The following is a 26,977-nucleotide window of genomic DNA, read 5'->3' as shown; positions in this document are numbered from 1 at the left end:
GCTCTGTCGCGCACGCGCACGCGCACGCGCACTGCGCCCTCATGCTTTGCGCGAGGCGGCGGCTGTGCACCGCCATCTTGGCCGGTGGCGGTAAGAACACGCTGCGTGCTAAGACCTGACGGCCAGCGCTGCTTTGGCTACTGCACGCCCCACTGTAAGGGGACCGTTGTCTCCAGGTACGGGAGTTCGTGGGAGGGGTTGGTGTTCGGCCGCCGGCTGCCAGCTTGGGAAGACTTTTAGGGACGCTCTCCGAGCGCCTGTAGTTAGGCCTCAATAGCGGGGACCGTGGCGCGTGGCAACCGGCTCCAGCTGTACATCTGGGACTGCCGGAGCGGTCCTCGCGCGTCCGTTCCGCCATCCCGGCCTCGTGGCTTCTGTACACCAAACGCGGCCAGCTGCCAAGAGAACGGTCCCAGATGCCGTAGCCTCTGCGCTCCACCCTCCACTCCCCCTTACCCCGCTCCCACCCTTAAGCTACCCCTTCTGTGGAGGAAGACACCTTTAGGACTTACCGCACCCCGCAGATCCCCCCGAGCTTCCCCTCACAGTCAAATGGCTACGTTGGCATTTGGTTGTAAGAAGTCGTGGGTTTTTTTTTTTTTTTTTTTTTAATAATTGTGGCGTGAGTCGTGGCATCTTGCCGCCATGTACACCTAGTTCAGCCCCAGACTTTATAGAAAAGATAGCCAAACGTCGGTCTACCTTTCTTGTAGAGCGATGTGTTCTCACTTGCGACTGGGGTTTAGCCCAAGTGAATTTCCGAGTTGAGTGCCTGTCTTTAGGACTTTGGAGAGGCACTTTGTAGCACCATGTCCTCTTCCCATTAGTGACTGGTTTTTCGTTTATTACATCTTAGGCTTCTTGACAATCAGGGATGGTGTCTTTATTCAAAATGTCTTTAGATATCCTTTCTAGATTTGATTCATTGTAGATATTTAGTATTTGTTGCAAACAAATGATGGTCAAAGCTGAATTTCTACATCCCAAGAACTACATAAGTGTTTTCTCTTTTTTAGTGGTAAAAATGGTAACTAAGGAATAGCTGTCAAACAGCTTTTATTGGTTTACTCTTTCTTCCAAGGGAGTACCAACTAGGGAGTTAGGAATTAGGACAGTAACATTTGTGTTGTAGCCAATGGTCCTGTATGCTGAAAGCAGTCGCTCAGTGTCTGTCAGTTGATTATGTATTCACTATAATCAAGAGTATTTTTGAACCACGATGTGTTTAAGGTTTTATCTTTTCATACCATAGCTTAGCTCATCTCTATAAATGAAACAACAAAGACAAAATGTGTTTCAGAAAAAACGTTTAAGTCGGGCAATGGTGGCCCACGCCTTTAATCCCACCACTTGAGAGGCAGAGGCAGACTGTTAAGTTTTCTGAGTTCGAGGACAGCCAGGGCTACACAGAGAACCCTGTCTCGAAAAACCAAAAAAAAAAAGAAAAGAAAAGAAAAACGTTTAGCAGTTGCTAAAGGAGAGATCCAATAAAATCAGAGCTGTATCTTTCCCAACTTTTTATGCTTTATAAGGCTAATTTACAGTAAGCATAGGTCATAATATTTCATGTGATCTTAAGACTGTGTTTTCCATGCATACCATCTTTTCACTCACCTAGAAGATACACCAGAGTCCCTGGTTTAATAGTTCTTGCTTTGAATTCAGCCTTCGAATCTGAAATGTTTTCAGATCTTTTTGTATTCCTAAAGTTTTTTTCTATAATATTCCTCTTCAGGCTTCCTCCTTTTTTTTTTTTTTTTTTTTTTTTGGTCTGTCTTTGTCTTTCGAGACAGGGTTTCTCTGTATAGTCCTGGCTGTCCTGGAACTCACTCGGTAGACCAGGCTGGCCTCGAACTCAGAAATCCACCTGCCTCTGCCTCCCAAGTGCTGGGATTAAAAGCGTGCGTCACCACCACCCGGCTTTCAGGCTTCTTCCTATTGGAAAGAAGGGAACTTACTCCTCAGTAATTCTTGGAAATAATATGGAAGTTGAATAAATTATCTTCACCTATGTAACTTATCCAAACAATCTGTATTTTTCTTAAATGTAAAATAATTTGTTACTTTACTAGGTAAATTAACTTCACTAGCCACCTACTATGTTTCTGTTCCCCATAAATATTCATTATAGACTTACCTTTTTTAATTTAAGAAGATAGTTTTAGTAGCTTCACAAAAATAAAGACCAACGTAAGCAATTTCATGGTGAAAGATTTCTTTATCTCTGAAATACTTTCATTTACCAAATACTTTGTAGAAAAGCATTTTTTATTTGTATTGGAATGCATGGTGCCCAGTATACTAGTTTGTTTGCTAAGATAGTCAATTTCTTAGAAAATTATGTGGTTTAGTTTGGGGTTTTAAGTAAGCTTTTGAGGTAAAGTAAAATCATTTCATTTCTAAGTTAAACTTAGGAGACCTGGATCAGTTTTTAAAGAAATGACTTTGTCAGCATAGCAGTTAAGGTTTTAGTTTTTGGTTTTGCTGGGTTTTTGTTTGTCTTGATTTGTTTTTTATTAGTATAGTTTAGCTCACCTCTACCAAAACAAAGTAGAGCATTTACCGGTTTGAAAGGAAGTGGTCTGTAGTCTGTAAATGATGAAAACATTTGGGTCTAAGACAAAAGCCTGTTTTTAGGGAGGAAGAGGAAATAGTGTAGGACCACACTGAGGAGCACGATTGCTTATGACCCTCCAAGTCTAATCATATTAATGGCTTGTAAAGTGTGGGTCACAGAAAAGGTCAGCATAGTATCTTTGCAGATGGATAGTGTTGGTTTCGGTTTCTTCTTTAGATTTGGAGATGAGCTAGACTGTGAAGGCACTGTTAGGACGGAATCCGTTTAGTCACACGGGAGTTAAGGTCAATACACAGTTGGCTAAGAAAATGAATTCATGATTTGTTTAGAGGAGAAAAGAAGAGAAGTCTTTAGAGACAGAGTGTGGGTGTGGGTGTGTTCATATATAGTTCATATATACTCTGTTTTATGGATGTATGAGTATACATGGTGTCAGTACTAATTATTGGGGCCTTTAATCTGTCATGTGTTAGTTTCCCATTCTTGCTGTTTTAATTTTCCTGATAATATTTTTCCCAGAAGAGCTTTGGTTTATATGGCTTATTTTCACCAAAGAGATTGTATATATAGATTTCAAAAGAGTTAAATTTCTTTGATATTAACTATTTTTATTATAAAAACTGAGATAACATAATTTATTTGGTTAGGTATTTTGTGACCTAGTATTTTTGAACATTTTCTTCTATATATATATTAAGTCTCTAGGAATTTTTTGTGGTATTTTAAGTGACACCTATTTTGTAATCTAACTTCATTGTGTAAAATTTTGTTTTCCAAACTGAATAGACTATTTTTCTGTTCCTAATATTTTTTTAATTTTCCAAGTGAACATAGGAACTCCATATGATTATTTATGTCCTTTTAGGCCCATAAATTATTTCTCTTTATATTATATAGAATTTGCTATCATTTTGTTCATTTTTCTTTAATAGAAAAGCTGGATATTCTTTGTTACAATTATGGCAGACAAATTAACGAGAATTGCTATTGTTAACCACGACAAATGCAAACCTAAGAAATGTCGGCAGGAGTGCAAAAAGAGTTGTCCTGTGGTTCGGATGGGTAAGTGGCTCTGTCAGCATCCAAGAGTCGAAAGCAGCTGTGGGAAAGCAGATGGGTTTGGAAGCTTCCTAGGGGCTTAGCACATACTATGTTAGTTAATCACTGTTGTTTTCTTTGAGCTACAAAAGTAAGACATTTAGAATTCTAAACTTTTATAGGTTTTAAATGGTCCCTTTGAAAGAAATTATAGAATGTCATTGTTAAGATATTCGGAAAATGTAAAAAGTCAAACCAAAGTTGACTGTAATCTTTGCTGTTCTATAAAATTCTATAAATGAGTCACAGGAAAAGGATTGCCAGGATCTTACTGTTAGATATTGGTTTTATCTTGAAACCAAAAAATAAAAATAATTTTAAGTTTTATGACAGTCATTTTGTGGGGTATTGCTAGATTTTCAAGATGGAGTAAATGTAACAATTCAAAGATGACACGTTGTTGACAGTCCTTGGTGTTATGTTGTATGACTGCTGCCCTGTAGTAGTGACTTCCAGACTTCCCAAATCGGAAGAGAACCTGTAGGTGTTACCTGTTGGTGTCTCCCGTGGTTCAGAAATTCACTTGTTGATGTCTCAGCTACTATGCTTAAAGATTTGGCTGTGTACTATAAAACTGCATAGCATTTTATGACTTCATTTACCTCACTGAAATATTTTATTTCTGTCTATGGTGTGCTTTCCATTGCTAAGACGTGCGTTCTTTTAGGAGTCAGTGATTGCATCCAAAGCACCAAAAACAGATTGAAGTCAATCAACTTACACATGATATTGTTTCAAGTTTTACCATATTTTTACTGGTAATATATTGGCCATTTGTTTACTGCCTGATAAGAATACATAATTAATAAACCTGGGTATTTAATTCAGAGTCTGTCCCACCAAAATCTGATTTAAATCATTATCATTTACACTTTTGGGTGAGACTTTGGAAGAGGCATTTTCTGAATACCAATCTTAAAAGTGTTCTAATAGATAAAGGAAATATTTTTTTCTTTACCAGGAAAATTATGCATAGAGGTTACACCCCAGAGCAAAATAGCATGGATTTCTGAAACTCTTTGTATTGGATGTGGTATTTGTATTAAGGTAAGTGATATTTGTTTGTCGAGTCAGAAATAAAATGTGAAAATTTTAAGTAGTTTAAAATTTTTTAGAAAGACCAAAGTGTAGGGTAGATAAGTTAAAAATAAGTTTAAGAAAGTACTATTCTTAGGACAATATTTCTGCTTTTTTTAAATTGATAGACCACTCTGGCCATCCTAGAACTCACTCTGTAAACCAGGCTAGCCTAGAACTGAAAGATTTGCTTGACTCTGCCTCCCAAATGACCACCACCACCCAGCTACGTTTTTACTTGTAGTTTGCAATCTTGAGAGTGTGTGCGTGTGTGTGCTCATGTTTGGGTACACCTTTGCATGATACACATGTGGAGATTGGAGGACGACATGCAGGTGTCAGTTCTTGTACAATGTAGGTTCCAGGGATCAAACCCAGATTATCAGACTTGTGGCAAGCACCTCTACCTACTGTACAATTTTGGTGGCCCCTAAACTAAACTTATTTTATTTTCTTATTTATTTGGGAGTTACAGTGAACTTTAGTGGTGGTTTGCATGATGGTAGAATTCTCTAAGCCCCTCTCATCTTTTGAGGGCATCTAGCGTAAGAGCTGTGAAGGGAAATCAGTGTGTTGGGCATTAGTTTAGGGTGGGAACTTCACAGCAACTTCTCCTTTTGTTCCTGCTGAGGTGGGTAGTTGGGGATTCATTATTCCTTGGAGATCACGTGGACTATGAAGTTAGTCAAATTCAAAGTTATACCTGAAAATGAGCTTAGCAAAGTGGCTGTTGAGACCAGTGTCAGTCCCGGCCCAAAGATGAAAGAGGGGTAGCTCTGCTATTGAAGTCACAGGAGACAACCCGGTCCTCATCATAACCCAGAATAGATGTCCTTTAGACCTCCTTCCAATGTTTGCTTCACTACCTTCTTGATGTCATCATATTTGTCAGCTTTCTCCAGGTGGCCCGTCAGGTCTACTATGGACACATCAGGAGTAGGACTATGGAAGGCCATGTCAGTGAGCTTCCTACTCAGCTCTGTGAGGACCTTGCCCTCAGCCTTGGTGAAGCCAGTGTGTGCAAAAATGATGTTCTAGGCAGTCCCATGTCCATCATCACAGTTTCCAAGAGGGGCCATCTATAGTCTGGGTGGAATGATGGTATGGACTATATAGTTCTGAGTCCTTCAGTGATATCAAAGTTGTCATGGATGGCCTTGGCCATGGAGACTAAGCTGTTGGTGGTGAAAGAGGATTGCTGATGCTCTTGAGTGAGTTGTTTATCCTTATGGTTGATGCCCTTCACAAACACAGGGGCATCAGCAAGAGATGATGATGTTTTCAGCTCCACCCTTTGGGCTGCAGCCTTCTCCATGATAATCAAGATACCATTGGATCCTCAGCACCACACTCCTGGAAGATGGAAGTGGCCTTCCTATCGATGAAAAGTTTCCCATTCCCAACCTTGACTGCTGTGGAAAGTGCCATGGTTATAATTGCACTGGAACATTGGCTAACATGTAGTTGAGTTCACTGAGATCATTGATAGCAACAGTACTCTTGTTGCCTGTTGCCAGCAAACATGCAGTCCAGGCACCCAGTATGGGCAAATCTGTTCACTCCAACCTTCACCATCATGTTTCAGGGACAAGGCTGGCACTGCATAAGAAGGTGCATCTGTCTCTGGACCTGGGAGGAGGAGAGAGCCCAAAACACACACCTTTAAGAAGTTACTGGGTCAGTGAGATGTCCTGGAAGGAAAAGGCACTCGTTGAACAAGTCTGGTTTACCTGAGGTCGAACTGAGGAATCCACCTAACTGTAGAGAGAGTCAACTCAAATTTGTCCTCTGACATCCACATAATGTCCCATGGCATGCACACACACAGGAGCACACAAACACAGACAAACACTGTCCACATAATGTCCCATAGTGTGTGTGTACACGCGTGCACACACACACTAATAATAAACTTTCTAAAATAAGTCATCATATATAGCTAGATAAAAATATTTCTAACTAGATTATTTCTCTGTATTGAGCTCTTCATTATACAAAAATGTTGGAACACATCTTTCCCAGAAATTCTTAGAGATAAAAGTTTAACTGGCATTACAGTTTTTCAAGTCTGTTTTCATTTTGAAACAGGTCTCTGTAGTTCCAGTTGACTTGGAATATGCTATATAGATTAGACTGGCCTTGAACTCTAGAGATCCATCTTTCTCTGCCTCCCAAGTGCTGGGATTAAAGGCCTGCACCTGTAGGGATCTGACTCAGAGAGTTCAGTGAATCTTCATTTCAAACTGAGATCATAAAAAAGAAAAACAAAACAATTTCACAAACAGTTAAACAGGTACACTATACCTGTCTCAAATTTTAAATTTACCACTCTCAAGTAGAGATACACCTAAAATACTTAAATTTAACCTAAAAATGCTTTATTATATCTCATATATGTGTCTATGTATTTATCCCAATAGTGTAATTGTAAGCATCAAAATTTTGTTACATTGAATAGTTGACATTATTTGGAATTGCATAAATTTCCAACTTATAAGAGAGATTTAGCAACTGATGTGTAAAGTTCTTCTATATTTTTGTTTATAGGAAATATGAAAAGGAACTTCACCAGAGTTTGGAAATTGTTGAACTTATAAGCCATAAGTGTTTTATATTTGTTTTTGAAACCTTATTCAAGTATCCAGAAAAGTTACATGGATTCTGGAAATAGTTTTTTTCTATTTTGAAAAGCATAAACAGGAATTATTACTCCTGGCAAATACTGACTAATCCTTCATCTTGTGTGTCTGGCTATATGCTGGGTGTTAGAAATCTGGTATGAAAAGTACAGTATCATCTGTTCTGGGGTTTTTGTTTGTTTGTTTGTTTGTTTGTTTTTGATACTGTAAGAAAATAGTATTCCAAGGTTTTAGATGTGCATCTAAATGCCTAAAACACCAGTTAAATAAACTTGGTGGTGGGGCCGAAGGTAATATATGCATCCTGAACATTGAGTAATGCACATTACTTTTAGATGGTGTGAATTTCTTTTCCAAGTCACATGAGTTTAAAATCACCTGTAGCCTGCATTGATGAAAAGAGGAGACTACAAAATATAGTTGTAAAAATTTAGTAGTATGGCTAGGGGGTCAGAAGTTATTAGAAAACAGTTGGTTTTTTTCTTAATTTGTTATGTTCTCGGTTTGAAATGAAGATTCACTGAACTCTCTGAATCAGTTCCTTCAGCTCACTGAACACATCTTCTGAACAGAGCTGTAGTCTGACCTTGTCCTCCCTGGTTACGTCTCTGTCGTTGTCTGTTCTTCAGAGATGCTTTTCTGGCCACACTTACTCTTGTTCTCCTTTAATGTGCATGTGTGCGTGGGTAGGCGTGTGTACGGAGGCCAGAAGTCACAAGCCAAGTGTCTTTCTTGATTACATCCCTCATTCATTCATTTTTGTTTTATTTTGTTTGTTGAGACAGGGTTTCTCTGTATAGCCTGGGCTGTCCTGGAACTCAATCTGTAGACCAGGCTGACCTTGAATTCATAGAAATCCAACTGTCTCTGCCTCCCAAGTGCTGGGACTAAAGGTGCTCAGCTTTTTCTTTTTTTCTTTTTTACTCTCTTTTTTTCTTTTTTTTTTTTAAGAGAGGGTCTCCCACTAAATCTGAACCTCACTAGTCTAGTTGCTAGATTGACTGCTCAGCAGGCCCCATGAATCCTCCTGTTTCTATCTGCAGCTCTTGAGAGTTTAGGAACACACTGCTATACCTAGCTTTTTACATGAATTCTGGGGATCTCTCTAAACTCAGTGTTAAACACACCTGAGCCGTCTCCGCGGCCTTCATGCTCCCACCGTTCTTAGTGACGTCCTTATCCGTGGCTGTTCTTGTTCTGTGGACATTTATCTGATAATTAAATATTAAACTTTGATCCAATATATAGGCTATCTGTTGGCAGGATAGATAGAATCCTCTCCCCCAGATGATAAAATCAAGACACCTTAAAAGACTTTATAGGGAAGAAGCAAACAAGGACAGGAGTAACTTAAGGGAAAGAAAACATCTGTTATGGGCAGATTATGGAAACCGTTGAACAGTGTCCAGGTTGTATCAGTCATGAAGAATATTAAAGAATATTGTTTATACAGCTATAATCTTCAAGGAACTTGATTGTTATTTTTAAGTAATTTCTCCTATTTGTAAAACTCGTGCTTGAAAGATTCAGTAATATTGTTAATTCATTTATTTTATAAGTTAATATGTGATTCTTTATTTTAAATAACAGAAATGTCCCTTTGGCGCGTTATCAATTGTCAATTTGCCAAGCAACTTGGAAAAAGAAACAACACATCGCTATTGTGCCAATGCCTTCAAGCTTCACAGGTATATCCTCTGTACTCCAGTCAAGGGTAAAGTTCTCTCAAGAGTTTTTAGAATATGAAAGAAAATAATACTGCCCATCTACCAAAAAGTAATAGAATATTATCAAATGCATGGTTAATTTATATGTCAGCAGTTGCCAGACATGGTAGCAGATGTCTTTAATCCTGGCACTGAAGAGGCAGAGGCCTCTGTGTTTAAGGCCAGCCTAGGCTACATAGTGATATCCTCTCTCAAAACAAGCAGACAATGGCAGCAGTTCATGCTAGTTAATACTAGAATTAATTTCTGAGGGACTTGAAAGCAACTACAAATGCCCAGTTGAATTATGTCGTGAAAATACAGAAACTAAATGTCTGGAAGGTAAAAACTCTTAAATTATTCTAAAATATGATCACAGTTGACAGTGGGTCATTGACAGTGGACCCTTACCACAAGTAATCTTTATAAAGGAAGTTGCTTTGTTTTTAATTATTGACTAGCCTTATGTCCCACAGGAAATGCTATACTGACTTGAGCCTCCTATTAAGTCACTAAGTCCTTAATGCTTTTTGGCTTTTCAGGATGGTATAGACCAGGCTGGCCTTGATTGAACTCAGAGATGTGCCTGTCTGCCTCCTGAGTGCTGGCATTAGTGCTGTGCACAGCCCAGCCTCACTGCTTACTTTTATCTGCGGAATATTCATATATTGAATCTGAAAGTCTAGGTTTTATTAATTAAAAGGTATTTTCACTCTGCCAGCTCTTCAGGAGCCAACAGCCACAGGAGATTGGGAGAAAAATGACAGTGTGGTATTGTACCTGCTGTGAAATTTTTACCAAAACATGAAAGCTGAGCCTTAACTATAAAGAAAAATGTTACTTTTGTTAAAGAACTTGGTAAAATTTGGAGTTTTATTTATTATGGATTCATTTCTAACAGTTCCTCTTGGCTGTTTTCTCTCCACTAATAGCCACTAATGTTTAGCATATATTTCTTAGCTTATTAATGGCATACAGATGATTTAAAATACATCATTCAGTTGTTGTATACCTTTTCCGTCTAACACAAAGCTGTTTTGGTTTGGTTTGTTTTTCTGTATTGTAATAGGTTGCCTATCCCTCGTCCAGGTGAAGTTTTGGGATTAGTTGGAACTAATGGTATTGGAAAGTCAACTGCACTAAAAATTTTAGCAGGAAAGCAAAAGCCAAATCTTGGAAAGTATGATGTATGTATTAAAGATTATGGAAATTAATGTCTGGGTCTTTTATGAATTTTTTTATTAGAGTGATGGGTATAAGTTTTTTTCAATGTTCTTATTCTTTTAAATTAATTTGTGGAGTTAAGTTCAAAGGTGTTATATGTCTCAAGTTTGGGTTGGTTTAGTTTCTGTTTTTTAAGACATGCTGTTACTATCTATCTATGTAGCTTCAGAGGACCTTGAACGCAGCCTCCCAGTACTGGTTTACACTGCTGTGTACTGGTCTTTCTTCTTGTTGTCGTCATTTGTTTGTGTGTATGTGACAAGTCTTGTATTCCATCCCTTCAAAAGTAAGATGATAGTGTTGCTTAACTGAAAATTCATAATTCTCTTAAACTTTGAGTTAGTATCTAAGTCTGCTTCCATCTTAAACTAGAAGGCCTCTATTGAGATATATGTTTAATTTTATTTAGTAACTATCCCCTTTGTGTTTTTATCTTTAACTCACAAAACTTATATTTCTAGGATCCGCCCGATTGGCAAGAGATTTTAACTTATTTCCGTGGATCTGAATTACAAAATTACTTCACCAAGATTCTAGAAGATGACCTAAAAGCCATTATCAAACCTCAATATGTAGACCAAATTCCCAAGGCTGCAAAGGTCAGTTTGTTTATAGATAGAAGTTATAGATTATAAATTATTGGTAGAAGAATAAAAGTTCTATCAAAGTAGATTTTTTTACTTTGTGAAATTTTTGAAAGGAAGATAGTGATAATTTTCTGTTGTGACAGGGAACAGTGGGCTCTATTCTGGACCGAAAAGACGAAACAAAGACACAAGCAATTGTATGTCAGCAGCTTGGTAAGTATTTAAGTACATGCTTATAATAAACTACACTTGGTCATAATCTTCTTGATGTGTTATGGGTTGCCAAATTCATGAGGAAAGCTTTAGTAATTATTTTATTGTTAAACTACACAGTTTTAAACTGGAATATCATTCAGACCCAAAGTCATGACATGCAGTGTATGAATTCTGCCCAGAAGATGTGAGATGAAGTTTATAACATTGAACACAATGCTTCTGATTATTCTTTGTAGATTTAACTCACCTTAAAGAACGAAATGTCGAAGATCTTTCAGGAGGAGAATTGCAGAGATTTGCTTGTGCTGTCGTTTGCATACAAAAAGCTGATATGTAGGTTACTTTACACTTTTTGTGTATTTCAGTCTTTGTGAGTTTGTATTTGTAATGCTGTTAATTTAGCAGTAATCTTGAAAGTAATAAGGAACATTTAAGGGTTTGATTAAAAAGGATTCTGTTCAATCAGAAACCATTGATTTGGAGGTGATATGGTAAGTAAATGTATTTCCATGATCCACTTCCCCTATAATCTGTCCTTTGCTTTTATGAGTAGTAATTTATATCTTACATGAAACTTTAAGCTCTCCAATTGAAGTTAGTAAGCTTTCTAAATATCTTGAGTAAAAGATGGTCTTTAGAGTAGTCAATATCAGGATGACATGCTCTGTGAAGGAGAAATGCAATTTAAAAAAAAAAAGGCTAGTCTCCTTTCTTCTTCCTAGTATTTTCTCCTGTCAGATATTTATTATTCCCATATTTTTCTGTGTTGCTGCTCTGGGGTATAATCAAGCCCTATCTTTGCCACCATCTGCTTTAAAGCCTTTGGACTTGAGCCTTTTAAAACAATGGCTCTTTGAGGCCAGGAAGATGGCCCAGCTGAATAGGGGCCTGACACCAAGACCTACCACCTGAGTTGAATTCCCCAGACCCACAAAGTAGAAAGAGAGAACCAGCACAGGCAAGTTTTCCTTCAATGTCCACATGCAGGCAGTGGTGCCCCTCAACATACATAGTAAATACAGTTTAAGAACAGAAAGAAAAGGGCTCTTCAAAGTCATTCAGACTCTATCAGAATATTTTTCATGGCAAGGTAGCAATTAATAAGTCAGTCCAATCTTTGAAGCTGTCCTCAGATTTGTAGGTATACATTTCTGCTTTTTGGAATTGTCTTTCTTCTGAACAGAGCAGAGTTTGACCATTACAAGTATCTGTCCTCCATTGGTATATGAAAATGTTCAATCTGTTAAGTTAGAAACCATTATTATGCTATTTAAGAAGGATAAGGTGTAGTTGTGTTATTTAAACTTGATTTTTTTTCCCCTTAGTTTTATGTTTGACGAACCTTCTAGCTACCTTGATGTCAAGCAACGTTTAAAGGCTGCCATTACTATTCGATCTCTGATAAATCCAGATAGGTAAGTATAAATCCAGTACGTTTCTATTTTCTGTTGAGAAAATTTTACAGATGTTTAAATATTAAACATTTTTATTTTCATCTTGATCATTTATAGTAACCACCAGAACTTGTCTTCCTTAGAACAAAAGTTCTTAGTGCAAGATTCACAGTTGTTACCTCCAGTTCTATGGAAAGGACTGTTTGGACGTGAATGCTTTGGAGTCATGTGTAAATTTTGTGTATACCTAATCTTTGTGTATGTACTTGGGGAAAACATCCTTAGTTTTTACTAGATCTTCAAAAATAAATCTCAATTTTATACAAACACACAACACATATTTAACATGTAATCACCATAAAGATGGAACAGCTTGTATGATGCATTCACAAAACTTGACTATCGTACTTTGTAATTTTCAAAGTTTCTTTATTCATCATTGTCCTGATGCTATTGGCTCTCCTGTGGGATTCTTCTGGCTCTGCCTAGTGATTGGCTGTGGGTCTTTGCATCTACTCCCATGTGTTGCTGGATGAAGCTATTCTGATGACAATTATGCTAGGTTCCAGTCCACAAGTATAGCAGATTATCATTAGGAATCATTTCATTGACTCCCCCCACCCCCAATTCTGTTTGGTTCTATTCTGGGTTATCCTGCCTCTTTCCTGGCCATCCATTCAGTGTCAGACATGGGCTCCCTCTCATGGCATGGGCCTCAAGTTGGACCAGTCATTGGTTAGCCACTCCCACAAGTTCTGTGCTACCATTACCCCAGAACATCTTGCAGGCAAGACAGAATTGTGGGTTGGAAGTTTCGTGGCTGGGTTGATGTCTAAGTCCCACTACTAGGAGCCTTGCCTGGGTATAGAAAATACCCAGTTTGAACTCCATATCCCCATTACCAGAAGACTTCCCTAGGGGAGCTTCCACTGCACTAGGCTTCTATAGCACCTCCCCCCAAATCCCACCCCCAATTTAGGTTGTCTCTCCCAGTACTCTCTCCCTCCATTCTTCCCTCGCCCATCTGATCCTTCCTGCTCCCATCCCCACCTGCCCCCAGTCCACCTGCAAAATCTATTCTACTGCTCTTTCCCAGGGAGAGCCCCCTTTGAGCAACCCTTGTTAACTTAGCTTCTCTGGGTCTGTTGATTGTAGCATGATTATCCTTTACTTTGCCAGTTAATATCTACTTATAGGTAGGTGCACACCATGTTTGTCTTCTGGGTCTGGGTCACCTCACTCAGGATGATCTTTTCTAGTTCCAGCCATTTGCCAGCAAATTTTATGATGTCATTGTTTTTAACAGCTGAGTAATACTCCATTGTGTAAATGTACCACACTTTCTTTATCCATTCTTCAGTTGAGAGACATCTAAGTTGTTTACAGTTTCTAGCTATTATGTGAAAAACTGCTATGAACATAGTTGAGCAAGTGTCTTGGTGGTGTGGTAGTGTTTTTTGGGTATATGCCCTAGAATGATATAGCTGGTCTTGAGGTAGATTTATTCCCAGTTTTCTGAGAAACCTCCAAACTGATTTCCAAAGTGGCTGTACGGGTCTGTACTCCCACCAGCAATGGAAGAGTGTCCCCCTTATTCCACATCCTTGCTAGCATGAGCTATCGCCTTGAGGTTTTTGGTTTGTTTTGGTTTTGGTTTTTCTGTAGCCTTGGCTGTCCTGGAACTCACTCTGTAGACTAGGCTGCCTCTGCCTCCCAAGTGCTGGGATTAAAGGTATGCACTGCCATCACCTGGCTTGGTTGAGTTTTTGATCTTAGTCATTCTTCTTGACAGTTATAAAATGGAATCTCGGGATCATTTTGATTTTCATTTCCCTGGTAGCTAAGGATGATGTTTCTTAGACATTTGAGATTCCTCTGTTGAGAATTTTATTTAGATCTGTACCCTATTTTTTAATTGGATTGTTTGGCTTTACAATGTCTATTTTCTTAAGTTCTTTATATATTTTGGATATTAGCCCTCTTATCAGATGTAGGGTTAGTGAAGATCTGAAGATCTTTTCCCATTCTGTATGCTGCCATCTTGTTGTACTAACTGCCCTTTGCCTTACAGAAGCTTTTCAGTTTAATGAGCTCCCATTTATTGATTGTTGTTCTTAGTGCCTGTGCTATCGGTGTTTTCTTCGGGAAGTTGTCTCCTATAAAAACTGTGTTCAAGGCTGTCCCCACTGTCTCTTCTATTAGACTTAGCATATCTGATTTTATGTTGGTTTTTTGATCCACTTGGGCTTGAGGTTTTTGCAGGATGAAAGAGATGGATCTATTTGCATTCTTCTACATGCTGACATTCCGTTAGACCATAATCATTGATTGAAGATGCTTTATTTTTTCCATTATGTATTTCTGACTTCTTTATCAGAAATCAGGTGACCATAGGTATGTGGATTCAATTCCATTGATCAATCTGTTTTGATGCCAATACAATGTAGTTTTTATCACTGTTGCTCTGTAGTACAGCTTGAGATCAAGAATGGTGATTCCCCCAGAAGTTCCTTGTTGTACAGGATTGTTTTAGCTGTCCTGTTTTTCCATATGCAGTTGAGTATCTTCCTATGAGTAGAGTCTTAATTGTCCACACAGCCAGGCTTTTTACTTCGTGTACATGATTATTATAACTCATGCTTGAGCATTGTAAGAGAGTCTTTGGGAAATAACAGTATAAAATTGTAACCCTGGTATTTTAAGAACTTAAAATGGTAAAGAAAAGAGTACGTTGTGTATACCAAACTTAGCAGATAAGGAGCCAGATGACTAAGTAGTTCTTAATCTAAGCCCCTTTAGTCATAGATCATGTCTACCTTCATCTATGATTTTTAAATAGCAAATAATATTGTAACTTCAATAAAAGAAAAGGAATTTATATCCAACCCACTCACATTTCAGTATCTAGATATTCAGGCAAACTGAACGGCAAGACACCACACTTAACTAAGTTAAATTAAAAGACAAAAGGAAAGAAAGATAAAACAGGAATGAACTGATCTTATAAAAACTAATGATAAAAATAGATTTTATAAGACTTAAGTGTGAAAGAGAGGATAGCACCTTAGTTGTAACAAGTGGTAGCATTTTCAGTTGACCAAGCAGAAACAGTGAGTAAAACACTTTTGTGGATGTGCCAATCTGTGTGTATTATTGAGTTCTAGTAATCCATGTGTGATGGTAGGCTGATAGAAAGAAGCTACAGAGAGTATGTTCATTCTGAAATTGTCAAAGCATGCATTCATTCACTCTTTAATGGTATAAAAATTTTGAAGATCATATCTTCCAGAAAACAGTAAGAAATCCAAAATATTAAACTGGAACTCCTATTGCATATATTGTCTATATTTTTATAGCACAGATTTCTTACTTGAGTACACAGATGCTGTGTTCCTAAAACATGAGAACTTTTGACTCCTGAGTTAGATCCATTTGAATACAAAAAAAGGCAACAGATTTCTTTAAGAAGAGGCTTTCAAGAGTACGAAAAATACATTTGCATATTGGAAAAATACATTTGCATATTCCTACAGTAAATAGGAGCTGAGTGGGATTTTAAAACATGAAAATGTTGGTAAGTGACTGTTTAGGAAGAAAGGAGTAGCTCTTAAACATACAAAATAAACAAATGTATAATTAAGAATATAAACATCAAGTTGTAATTTTTTTCTGCATATAAATAAAGTAACAGTAAGATACATGAAAATTCAAAAGATCTTGAAAATCTGAAAAAATATTTCTGAGTGGGATTATTCTGTTTATACAAATGAGAAATTTATGCAGGAAGCTAATGTTTTAAGTTGGTTTTGGAGATACATGTAAAATTGGAGAAGGAGAGAACAAAGTCTGCATAAAGGCTTTGTCACTGCACTGTTTGATAGTTTCTGTTCTAGTAACAGATTTGTAAATCATCTTAGTCGAATCTATCCTGAGGAAAACGTTTTAAATAGGAACGTAAATAATAAGCCTTGTATAAGAAAATATTTTATCTATGTTCTTTTTTTTTTCATTCTTTTTTTTCTAAGATTTACAACTGTAGTAGAAAAATTAATTTATACAAAAGTCTTAGCTAATGATGTTATGGTAAATTTGGAAATAAAAATCTGTTTTGCTTTTCAGATACATCATTGTGGTGGAGCACGATCTAAGTGTATTAGACTATCTCTCTGACTTTATCTGCTGTCTATATGGTGTGCCAAGTGCTTATGGTGTTGTCACAATGCCTTTTAGTGTAAGAGAAGGTAACTTGAAAACCTGTTCATAATGCTGTATTTTTTTCTTCTCTAATGCCTAGAAATGTATTACTATTGACACCAGTACTGTGTATTGCTCTAATACGTGTATGAAACTGGCATTTTGTAATGTAATCATTGAGGAAAACGTACTATATTGTAAGGCTGTACACGGTTACAGAAAAGAATTCCTTTCTGATAACTTTCTGCTGGGGGACTAGAATGCACTTCCCCTGTTGTCCTGTCATCATGAATCTGTATGTCTTGACATCAGAGTATTTGTCACCTTATCTATAACATGCCAGCACCTTTGGTAAAACTCTTAACATTCCTTCAGTGCCCAACTCATTTTTGTATTTCAAACCTATCTGTAATCCCTGTCTTCTTCTGTTTGTGACACTTAGACTCCCTAAAAATCTAGTAATGTTTTTAAACAAAATGAATAATATTGAAAAATAACTTACACTGAATCACAGTCTAGTGATCAGTATTTTAGTTTAGAATGTGGAAAAGGAATGTTTATAACTTATGTGTTTATATTTAAGATGAATAACTGTATTTTAAGGAAAACTTGGTGAGATGGCCCCGGTTTTCTTGTTAGTAGTCTTTCCTTTTGTTTTTCTACACAGGGCTTCTCTGAAGCCTTGGCTGTCCTGGCCTTGAACTAACTGAGATTCAACTGCTTCTGCCTCCCAAGTTCTGGGATTAAAAACAAGTGTCGCCATACCAGTAGTCTTAGGTAACTTTTTTTAAATACAGGTTGAGACCTTCAGGATGGCTCAGTGGATAATGACACTAGCTGCTTAATACAACAACCTAAGTTCCAGAACTATACCTGTGGCAGGAGAGAATCCAATTCCAAAGTTATCCTCTTACCTCCACACATGTGCTTTGGCAAGCACAAACCTGCAGACATGCACACACTCACAGACAGTGAACACAGTTAATATTAAGAGAGAACAATGAGAGCCTGCTGGGTGACTCAGTGCTTGCCCTGCAAACGTTGGTAAAGAATTGACTCCACAGAGTTGCCCTCTGACCTCCGTCTGCACACCATGACATGCATGTAAACAAACACATAAATACAGGATATTAGAACTAAATTTAGTTTTTAGGCTTTTGTTTTTTGGGGGTGTTTCTTGTTTGCCTTGCCTTTGGTTTTTGTTTTGTTTTTAAAGACAAACTCCCAGGGCAATGGCAGCACACACCTTTAATCCCAGAACTCCTGGAGCAGAGCTAGGTGGATCTCGGAGTTTGAGACCAGCCTGGTCTACAGAAAGAGTTCCAGGACAGCCAGGGCTACACAGAGAGAAACTCTGGAGAAACAGAGAGACACAGAGAATGCTCTAGACTGGCCTCAAACTCAGCCATCCTCCTGTGTGCCTGAGATTTCTATGTGTTGGAGTTATAGTCGTGTACCCCGTTCTGCTTGGAAGGAGTAGTTAGTGTTTCTCTTCAGCTCACAAGTCCTACTGAGCATCAGCCTTGTGCCTTACAGTGATGTAGAGTCAGCCGCTTTGTGCCTTACAGTAGATAGAATCGGGGTGATGTGTGGATAACCCAGCAGTCATGCTTGAAAGTCCTTCTCGTAAATGCTGGGTCTGCAGTGACCCTGGCTTGGTTTAAATGTGTAAAGATTGATATATGTGTGCAAGTTCTCTGAACTGTGCAGGTGGCTATCATTAAAACTTGGTAGTTTCAAGTTGATAGGTTACCTAGCACAGAAAGAATGTAGAGACATCACTTTTTTTGGTTTTGTAACCAAAGTCTTTTGCTTCTTTAATTGGTAAATGAATCACTTAGACTACGTTTTCTTCACCAGAAGTTTTGGTTTTAACTCTGCATTTTCACTTTTTAAATACTTGAAGAATAAAAATGAAACTTAGAAAAGTTGGTTTATCACTCCCAAGGTTTCCCGCCTACTATGCGCTTAAGAATAAATGTCCTGACTTTGCTCTTGGTCCAGAGGAGATGCTGACTGACTTTACTTTCTCAGGACCTGCCGACTACTTCTCCCCATTGATAGAGTTAAAACAATACTGAAACTAAGTCTTTCATTATACTTACACATGTGATAATCTTTTTCTTTTCTATTTGTATGGTATTGTTAATGTTCTGTTTTAAAAAAACGGTTTTGTGTGCTGTACACTTTCATCCACTAGAAAACAATCTAAATGCTTTATAATCTTTGCATAGTGAAACAAAAAAAATTAATGAAGTTAGCTCATTTAGTTTTTTATGAAGCTATAAAATTAATCTGAGAAAAATATAGTAATAACTTCCAACTATCTGGCTATGTCAAAGCAGTACTCTCTGCTTAAAATTGCTTACTTTAAAAACAAATTTTCCGAAGTAGTTTGTGTCAGTGGCATACCTGAAAAAATATTCTGTTCTTGTGTATGACCTTTTTTTTTTTTTTTTTTTTTTTTAATTTTTCATTTGTTTATTTATCTTGTGTGAGTACATATATGTGTGACTGTGAGGTCCCAAGATTGAACTCAGGTCATCAGGCTTAGAGATAATCACTTTTATCTGCTGAGCCATTGTTTTACCCTAAAATGACAATTTTAATATAAGAATACATCAAAAAGATGCCCTGTTTCACATACGTATATAAACTTAAAATGAATCTTACACCAGATAAAAGGAGTTATTTTGGTTTGGGTGGTAAAAAAAAAAAAAAAAATGTATCTTTCTGAGGCAGGGGCTCACACTGTAAGCCATACTTGTCTCACAGTCTAGCACCTTCTAGCTCAGATTTCTAACTGGACTATAGGCATCAGCCACTGTGCTCAGCCTGTTTTCATTGTGGAAACACCAAAAAAGCGCTAATTTTTGCATATATGCAGGCTTAATATTAACAGAGGTATAAAGTATATATGTATTTCCAAAGATCAGTCTTAATCACTATTTTAGATTTATTTATTATTTCTTATAGATCTTTACTAATCTGACGGCAATGTTTTTCCCAACAGGCATAAATATATTTTTGGATGGCTATGTTCCAACAGAGAACTTGAGATTTAGGGATGCATCGCTTGTTTTTAAGGTAGCTGAGACAGCAAATGAAGAAGAAGTTAAAAAGATGTGCATGTATAAATATCCTGGGATGAAGAAAAAGATGGGAGAGTTCGAGCTGGCGATTGTAGCTGGAGAGTTCACTGACTCTGAGATCATGGTGATGCTGGGGGAAAATGGTAAGCCCTTAGTTAGTGATGGTGAACGTTGGGTCTGTAATCATCTGTGCTCATTTTAACCTCACAGTTTTGTGGTATTAACTAATTTAGTCTTCACTGTTGTTGAAATGGGTTAATATTATTTTTACTACAAAGATGCAGCTTCTACTCAGCTGATTTTTCTGTGAAGTAAACTAGTGAGCAATTGTTCATTCTGCAGAAGGACTGAAAACAAATAGGCAGGTGGTAACTCAAGAGTCATGCCAGCTTTAATAATTTCCTTGGGTACCTGTGTTTGGAATTTTTCTTATTTGAAATTTAAAGCACTCTGTCTAACTTCATAAATAGTTTTATCATTGGCTGGGCAATGGTGGTGCATTCCTTTAATCCCAGCACTTGGAAGGCAGAGGCAGGTGGATCTCTCAGTTCCAAGGCAACGAGGGCTACACAGAGAAACCCTGTGTTGGGGAAAAAATTATTACTAATATTTTCGATATTAAATCATCACTGTTAAGATGAATCTCACTACTAAATATGTAATATTGCTTTTATGATTTAAAGTTCATTTATAGTGTGGTCTTGCAGCTTATAAAACTGTAGAAGATTTGATATGAGATTGTAATATATAGGGTTTCAGTGAACATTTTTGATTGGGCTTCAGTTTTTGTACAAGCTATGAATTGGCGTTTCTATCATAAAGTACCCTTAACAAACTGCGATAACTAAGACAAGTGCAATTTTTTTAGCTATCAGAAAACATAAGTTCTGTGGGCTAGTCATTTATTAAAAAGCACTGGCATTTCTCCTGATAAGGTTAGGCTAGTATTTGACAGGGGAGAGAGAATTATTTCTCTTTTAACTGTCACATAACATCTTCAAGACAAATTTCTCTGATTATAACAAGTAAGAATATTTGGAATGTGAAGGTTAATTTTGTTTTTGTTGTATTATCAGGTACGGGTAAAACCACATTTATCAGAATGCTCGCTGGAAGGCTTAAACCAGATGAAGGAGGTACTGTCATAAACATTATCTTTTACTCTATCCTACAGAGTGAATGTTCAAGGGCTGGGCAGTTTTTGTGTCACTGTAATTGTGGGTTTTTTTTTACAGGAGAAGTACCGGTTCTAAATGTCAGTTATAAGCCGCAGAAAATCAGTCCCAAATCAACAGTAAGTCATTATTTTAATTTGACTGTTAAAGTGCATATTTGTATGTATGTGCTATACCTTTACTCTTTTGCTCTAGTAAGGGGCTAGGGCATGAGCTCAGTGGTAGAGTATATGTTTAACATGAGTTAAATTACTGAGTTTAACCTCCACCTCTTCTACAGCTCTTCTATACAGCACAGGCTGGCCTGGAATCTACTCTGTAATAATATCTGAGACTCTCAGTCCACCTACAGGACTGCCCGAGTGCTGGAGCTAATGGGTGTATGATACCACATCTGGCTCTGGAAGTAACTAAAATTTGTTTTGTTTTGTTTTTTACAAACCTAATGTGAGCCTTTTACCAAAAGCAAACATTCTTCCAAAGAAGAAATACAGATGACTTATAACCATGTGGAAAGATGCTTGGCATTCTTAGCTGTTAAGGAAATGCAGGTCAAACCTGGTGATTACCAATTTACAATCACTAGGATGACTAGAAAAATCCAAAAGATAGTGTAAAGAGACTGGTTGCCGCCTGTTGCTATTGGGAATGTAAAACTGCCGCCACTTGGAAAGCTAGTGGGATCATTGCTAGCATAGAGCTGTAAACGCCAGCAGTTCTACTCGTTAGCATAGACCTGAGCAATGGACACACTTGAGCAGCAGAATCAGTACAAAAACCCTTGTGTCTGTCGGTCAGCTGATGAATGATAGGTAACTTAATATATTCTTAAAATGGAAGGTTATTCAGCATTAGTGAAATTAAATGCTGGTAAATTGTTTCAAGTATAAAACTTGAGAATGCTATACTAAAGCAATCAATAGTGCCCTTTGATTTCTGAAAGGATTATGTTGAGCTTACTGTATTCCAGTCACAACTCTGACCCTGTTATACATTTCAGTTTACCTTCATTAGTATTTCTCATGATCTGTTCCATACAGCAAGTAAAAGCCATTTTTAGGATTCAATTAAGAATAAGAGATACAGATTATCCAGTGTTTTAAAACCCGCTTTGACATTTAGAATTATTCCTGCTCTTCATTATTTCTCCCCTGAAATGTTCATTTAGTTTCTGCTTTTCAATTTTATTATTGCCTTTTTACTTATGTACATGATTGGGGCAATTATACATATAAGTAAAGCATTGAGAAAGCCTCAAAATGAGTGAGATGGTGAATAGGCATCACAAGTAGAATTGGCTAGGCACGGTGATGCAGGCCAGCCGTTAACACCAGGGCTCAGAGACAGGGCCACCCTAGTTGGCTATAGTGAGACCCTAAGAAAAAGGAAAAAAATGGACTTGATCTATATTGGTGGCAAATTGAATTCATTTTGGTCTGAAGTTAGTACTAATATTCCTAAGCAGAAAAGTTCTTTCCTGGCAATATATCATTTAATTTTTTTTTCCTTTAAAACCAGGGAAGTGTTCGCCAGTTACTGCATGAAAAGATCCGAGATGCTTACACTCATCCTCAGTTTGTGACTGATGTAATGAAGCCCCTGCAGATTGAAAACATCATTGACCAAGAGGTATATGACATTATCCTTACACAGCTGCTGTTACACATCGCTGTTTCGGACTTTGCATGTCTTCAAGTGTCTTCTGAACTTCTCCATTAGGTACAGACGTTGTCTGGTGGTGAGCTTCAGCGAGTAGCTTTGGCTCTTTGTTTGGGCAAACCTGCTGATGTCTATTTAATTGATGAGCCATCTGCATATTTGGATTCTGAGCAAAGATTAATGGCAGCTCGGGTCGTCAAACGGTAAATGTCTTTCTTACAGAGTATCAGTTTGCCTGTGTGTGGTGACATGCAAATCTGTTTGTGACTTAAAAACTATGAAAGGTTTGCAATTGTTGTGTTCCAGTTTCATTCTCCATGCAAAAAAAACAGCCTTTGTTGTAGAACATGACTTCATCATGGCCACCTACCTAGCAGATCGAGTCATCGTTTTTGATGGTGTTCCATCTAAGAACACAGTTGCAAACAGGTAAAAATGCTTTTTAAAATGTTCAGAAGTAATTTAACTTCTAACAATTGGAAAATTATCACATTCTAAATTTCCAATAAGGTCAAACACTGAAGTCCTATTGCTTTCTTCTTTGAAGCAGGGAGCTGCTGACAGTTTCTTAGTCTGTGACACCGCCTCACCCCCAGGTTCTTTATAGGCAGTGCTGTGTAGGGCCTTACAGTAGTTTTCAGCCTAGTATACAATACTTGACCCAGGTGAATAATCTTACAAACCTCTTACCTTTTCTTTCAGCTTAGCTTTGTCAGTTGATCATTTATAATTCCTTAGAAACTTAATTTTTGTGCAGAATAAAATCCAAAGAATGACATGACTTGCCCAACAACACTGTAGTGGAGTGGCTGCCAAATACAGGACACTGGCCCACGATAGCTTAGGTGTAGTCATTTACCTTCTCTTCAGGTCTGTCTATGAGACATTATTTTACCACTCGTACTAAACCTACATTAACTTGGATCTTATAAAGTTACCAACATACAAACACATTTTGGGCCCATAAATCTATTTTATTTGGTTCTCACACAAAACTTTTTGATGTTAGAGAAGTAGAGTTAAGTTGCTATTTGAATAATTCTTTCAAGAAATAGAAGTACCAGCCAGATATGATGGTTGAATACCTTTTTCTGTAAGATAGAGGACAGCCTGGCCAAATGTTTCCAGGATAGCCAGATCTGTATAGTAAGACCCTGTCTCTAGAACACAAAGGAAAGTACCATAAATCTCCAAATGTCTTTGTTTTCATGTTAAATTCTATTATCAATTATTGAGAATATGTGTATCTCAGGAAATTTCTCAGATATATAAAATTTGTTTCTTCACTAATGATCTTCTGTGTTTGCAGAAGACTTTAAAATGTTTCATATTTTTGTTATTTAGCCAATTTAAAATTTTATTTTGGAGGGCCGGAGAGATGGCTCAAATGAGTAACACCACTGGATGCTCTTCCAGAGAACACGGGTTCACTTCCCAGCACTTACATGATGGCTTACAACCCTCTGTACCTCTATGTCTAAAAAAAAAAAATGAGCTTGGCTATAAAAGATGAAAGCATTAAAATTTGTTAATGGAATCTTAAAGTGGTGCAGGGCCTGCTTTCTATCTGGGGTTCTGCAAAAAATCATTAAACATTCTGTTTTAGTGTTTTCTTCAACATCTACAGATGATATTGTTTGTTTTGTGTAGAAATGTGACCAATCAAATGGTGTGTTGTAGTGATAGCGTTGGTGCTCGCCTGAGAGGAAGAGGCAGTGCCCAGTCTTGATCCTTAAACAAAATGAATGAAAATTGTTCGTTTCCCCCCTAGTCCTCAGACTCTTTTGGCTGGCATGAACAAATTTTTGTCTCAGCTCGAAATTACATTTAGAAGAGACCCCAACAACTACAGACCACGGATAAATAAGCTCAATTCCATCAAGGTATGTGGATAATAGACATACATCTTCTTCTTAAAAATCTATACCATATCATTCTGATTCTTAGAATTTGGGTTGTTTTCCTCTCATATTTTGTAGTCTTGCTACAAGGCAACAACTGTAATGTATCTGCTGTTCTAATTTATTCTGTGCCATTTTAAATTGCCTTGAAATATGGAACATGTGGTAGCACACTCCATTTGTCTCAGCACTCGGGAGGCAGAGGCAGGCAGATCTTTGAATTCAAGTACAGCCAGGGTTACCCAATGGAACCTTGTGTCTAAAAGAATAAAACTTCCTAGAGAAACCTTACCATGTGCCCTTGAAAGTAGATTTAATAGAGTTTTATTAGTGAAGAAACTTTTGATAATACGTTTAACCAGTTTCTCAAGGTTTTGTTTTAAGATAGAGTTAAAATAAACATTCTCCTTTGTTTGTTAAGTCACCTCTGTATACTGGGTCATCTTAGATGGTCATAGAACGTAACACTAATGAGAAGCTAGCTGATCAGTGGATACGTGCACTATTGATAAACAGCGCTAAGAAAATCTACTTAAGTATCTCTTACATAATAAGCAGTTTTCAAGCTGACAGTCTGCTGCCTTCTGTACTGGGAACTTAAAGATGGGATTTATGTTTCCCCAAGAACATTGTAGTCCTACAGAGAGCATACCGAGCTGCAGCACATGCTCTGGTGGAACAGCACTGCTCAGCAGCCTCACAGAGGACAAGTGCTCACTGTGTCCCTTCTCTCTCTTTTCAGGACGTAGAACAAAAGAAGAGCGGAAACTACTTTTTCTTGGATGATTAGATTGAATCTGAACTTATCAATAAGCCATTTACTTACTGAGATTTTTATCATATAAAACTTTAATCAGGTTTTATGGCCCCACATACTCTGGAGCTTGAAGTATGATTTTCTTAATGTGACATCAAAAGCCAGTTGACTTGTAAATTGTTAAGAACTACACTAACATGGACACATTTCAGATACATCAATTACCTCCAGATTTTCATGTCTGCGGGGAGATTTTCAGTTGTGTATTGTATTATATTTATGTACCAGATACTTCCTGGTGTTACCTATCTTTAAAATCTTGGATAAAATCTGTACTTACCTGTTTGCTAAGTGTACCAGTATACAGTGTACAGTGAAGTGCCCTCTTCTAAAAGCCAGTCACAGACTTACTGTTGCGGTCTAATACATAAGCGTCAGGGTTGTATTTGCTACTTGTGTTCAGTCTGTTGTACACTGTTTCTATCAGTGTGTGCTTCCAAGGAACAGTGTCTGCTACAAACACCATTGTTGGAAAATGTTTATGACCAACTTATGCATTGTTTTTAATGGGTTTTTGGTGCTTTTGAACATCTGTCAAAATTTATTTCAGTACCCTAATTTAACTGTTTTTTGTTTTTTAGTTCTTACACTCTATAAGATCTATAACATTCACAGTAATGTTTCTTTTATAAATATATATAATCACTGATCAAGATTAGGGAGGAGGCATTTCTGAAGAATATTTGCTTCCTGTATAACTATAGGCTTGGGCTGGGGAGATGGTTCAGTCAGTCAAGTGCAAGCTGCACACTCATGAGGACCATAGTTGAGACTTAGATACCAATGCTGGGAAGTGAACTCCAGCAGATCCCTGAAGCTCACTGGCCAGTCAGCCTAACACAATCTATGAGCGCCATGTTCAGTAGGTCTTGGCTCAAAAAGCTAAGTGGACTTAAGCAGTTGAGGAAGACACCTTATATCAAACCTCTGGCCCCAACACACTGATGTGTACACACACAAACACACAACCCTACAGATACAGTCTTTATAGTTGGTGCCTAAGTATCTGGATTTTAGGGTTTCAGTTTTTGTTTTGTTTTGAGACAGTGTGTCCCTACAGCCCAAGCTGGCTTCAAATTAGGTATCCAAGGACAACCTTGAATTTCTCAGCCCACTGCCTAGGCTTGGATGACACAGTGCTGAGGATCAAGCCCAGGGCTTTGTGTGTGCTAGGCAGGCACTCTAACAACTGAGCTACATCCCCAGCCCTACATATTCATCATAGACTACAGATTCAACCAAGGACAACCTTAAACAACTTCTCCAGTATGTGCAGGGGGAATAGCAATACAAAGTACCATTGCTGCAGTGCATACTCCTTTGTAAGTTTGGATACGAAGGACATTATCCACATCTACTAATATGCCAAACTGGAATTATGAGGAAAGTGGATTACAATGAACAGGGCAGGCAGAACAGGAAAATTAGAAATTATTTGACAAGACTTTAGAACTTTAAGTAATAGATCTTGATTCAATTTGCAAACAATGATAGTTTGTTTTGACTGCAACCTATTAGGCCTTCTAAAAATGAATTTATATAATCCATAAATACATATCTGTTGTAAAAGAATGCAAATATGCAGAAGTATATGGAATAAAATCTCTCCCTTCATCAGTT

General features: G+C 37.6%; 1 protein-coding gene across 1 annotated transcript; it reads left to right on the top strand.

Moving 5' to 3' along the window:
* The first annotated feature begins 7 nt into the window (after window positions 1–7).
* On the top strand, window positions 8–26,977 carry Abce1 (ATP binding cassette subfamily E member 1). Its single transcript, XM_034522546.2, has 18 exons — window positions 8–176; window positions 3,511–3,640; window positions 4,638–4,723; window positions 8,983–9,080; window positions 10,168–10,285; window positions 10,784–10,921; window positions 11,053–11,122; window positions 11,362–11,458; window positions 12,451–12,540; window positions 16,639–16,760; window positions 19,727–19,948; window positions 20,882–20,941; window positions 21,041–21,099; window positions 22,499–22,609; window positions 22,700–22,842; window positions 22,946–23,068; window positions 24,411–24,522; window positions 25,283–26,977. Exons 2-18 carry the CDS (start codon window positions 3,538–3,540, stop codon window positions 25,328–25,330), a joined length of 1,800 nt encoding a protein of 599 aa, XP_034378437.1. The 5' UTR covers window positions 8–176; window positions 3,511–3,537; the 3' UTR covers window positions 25,331–26,977.

This window comes from Arvicanthis niloticus, chromosome 18, assembly GCF_011762505.2.
Source record: "Arvicanthis niloticus isolate mArvNil1 chromosome 18, mArvNil1.pat.X, whole genome shotgun sequence".
Taxonomy (NCBI): domain Eukaryota; kingdom Metazoa; phylum Chordata; class Mammalia; order Rodentia; family Muridae; genus Arvicanthis; species Arvicanthis niloticus.
This window is presented reverse-complemented; position numbering and strand designations above follow the sequence as displayed.

Excerpts from the sequence above, each read along its gene's own strand:
- Abce1 (XM_034522546.2), top strand. The coding sequence starts at position 3,538 with ATGGCAGACAAATTAACGAGAATTGCTATTGTTAACCACGACAAATGC. Across the intron at positions 11,123-11,361 it reads AATTGTATGTCAGCAGCTTG|ATTTAACTCACCTTAAAGAA; the intron begins GTAAGTATTTAA and ends TATTCTTTGTAG. Across the intron at positions 20,942-21,040 it reads GCTTAAACCAGATGAAGGAG|GAGAAGTACCGGTTCTAAAT; the intron begins GTACTGTCATAA and ends TTTTTTTTACAG.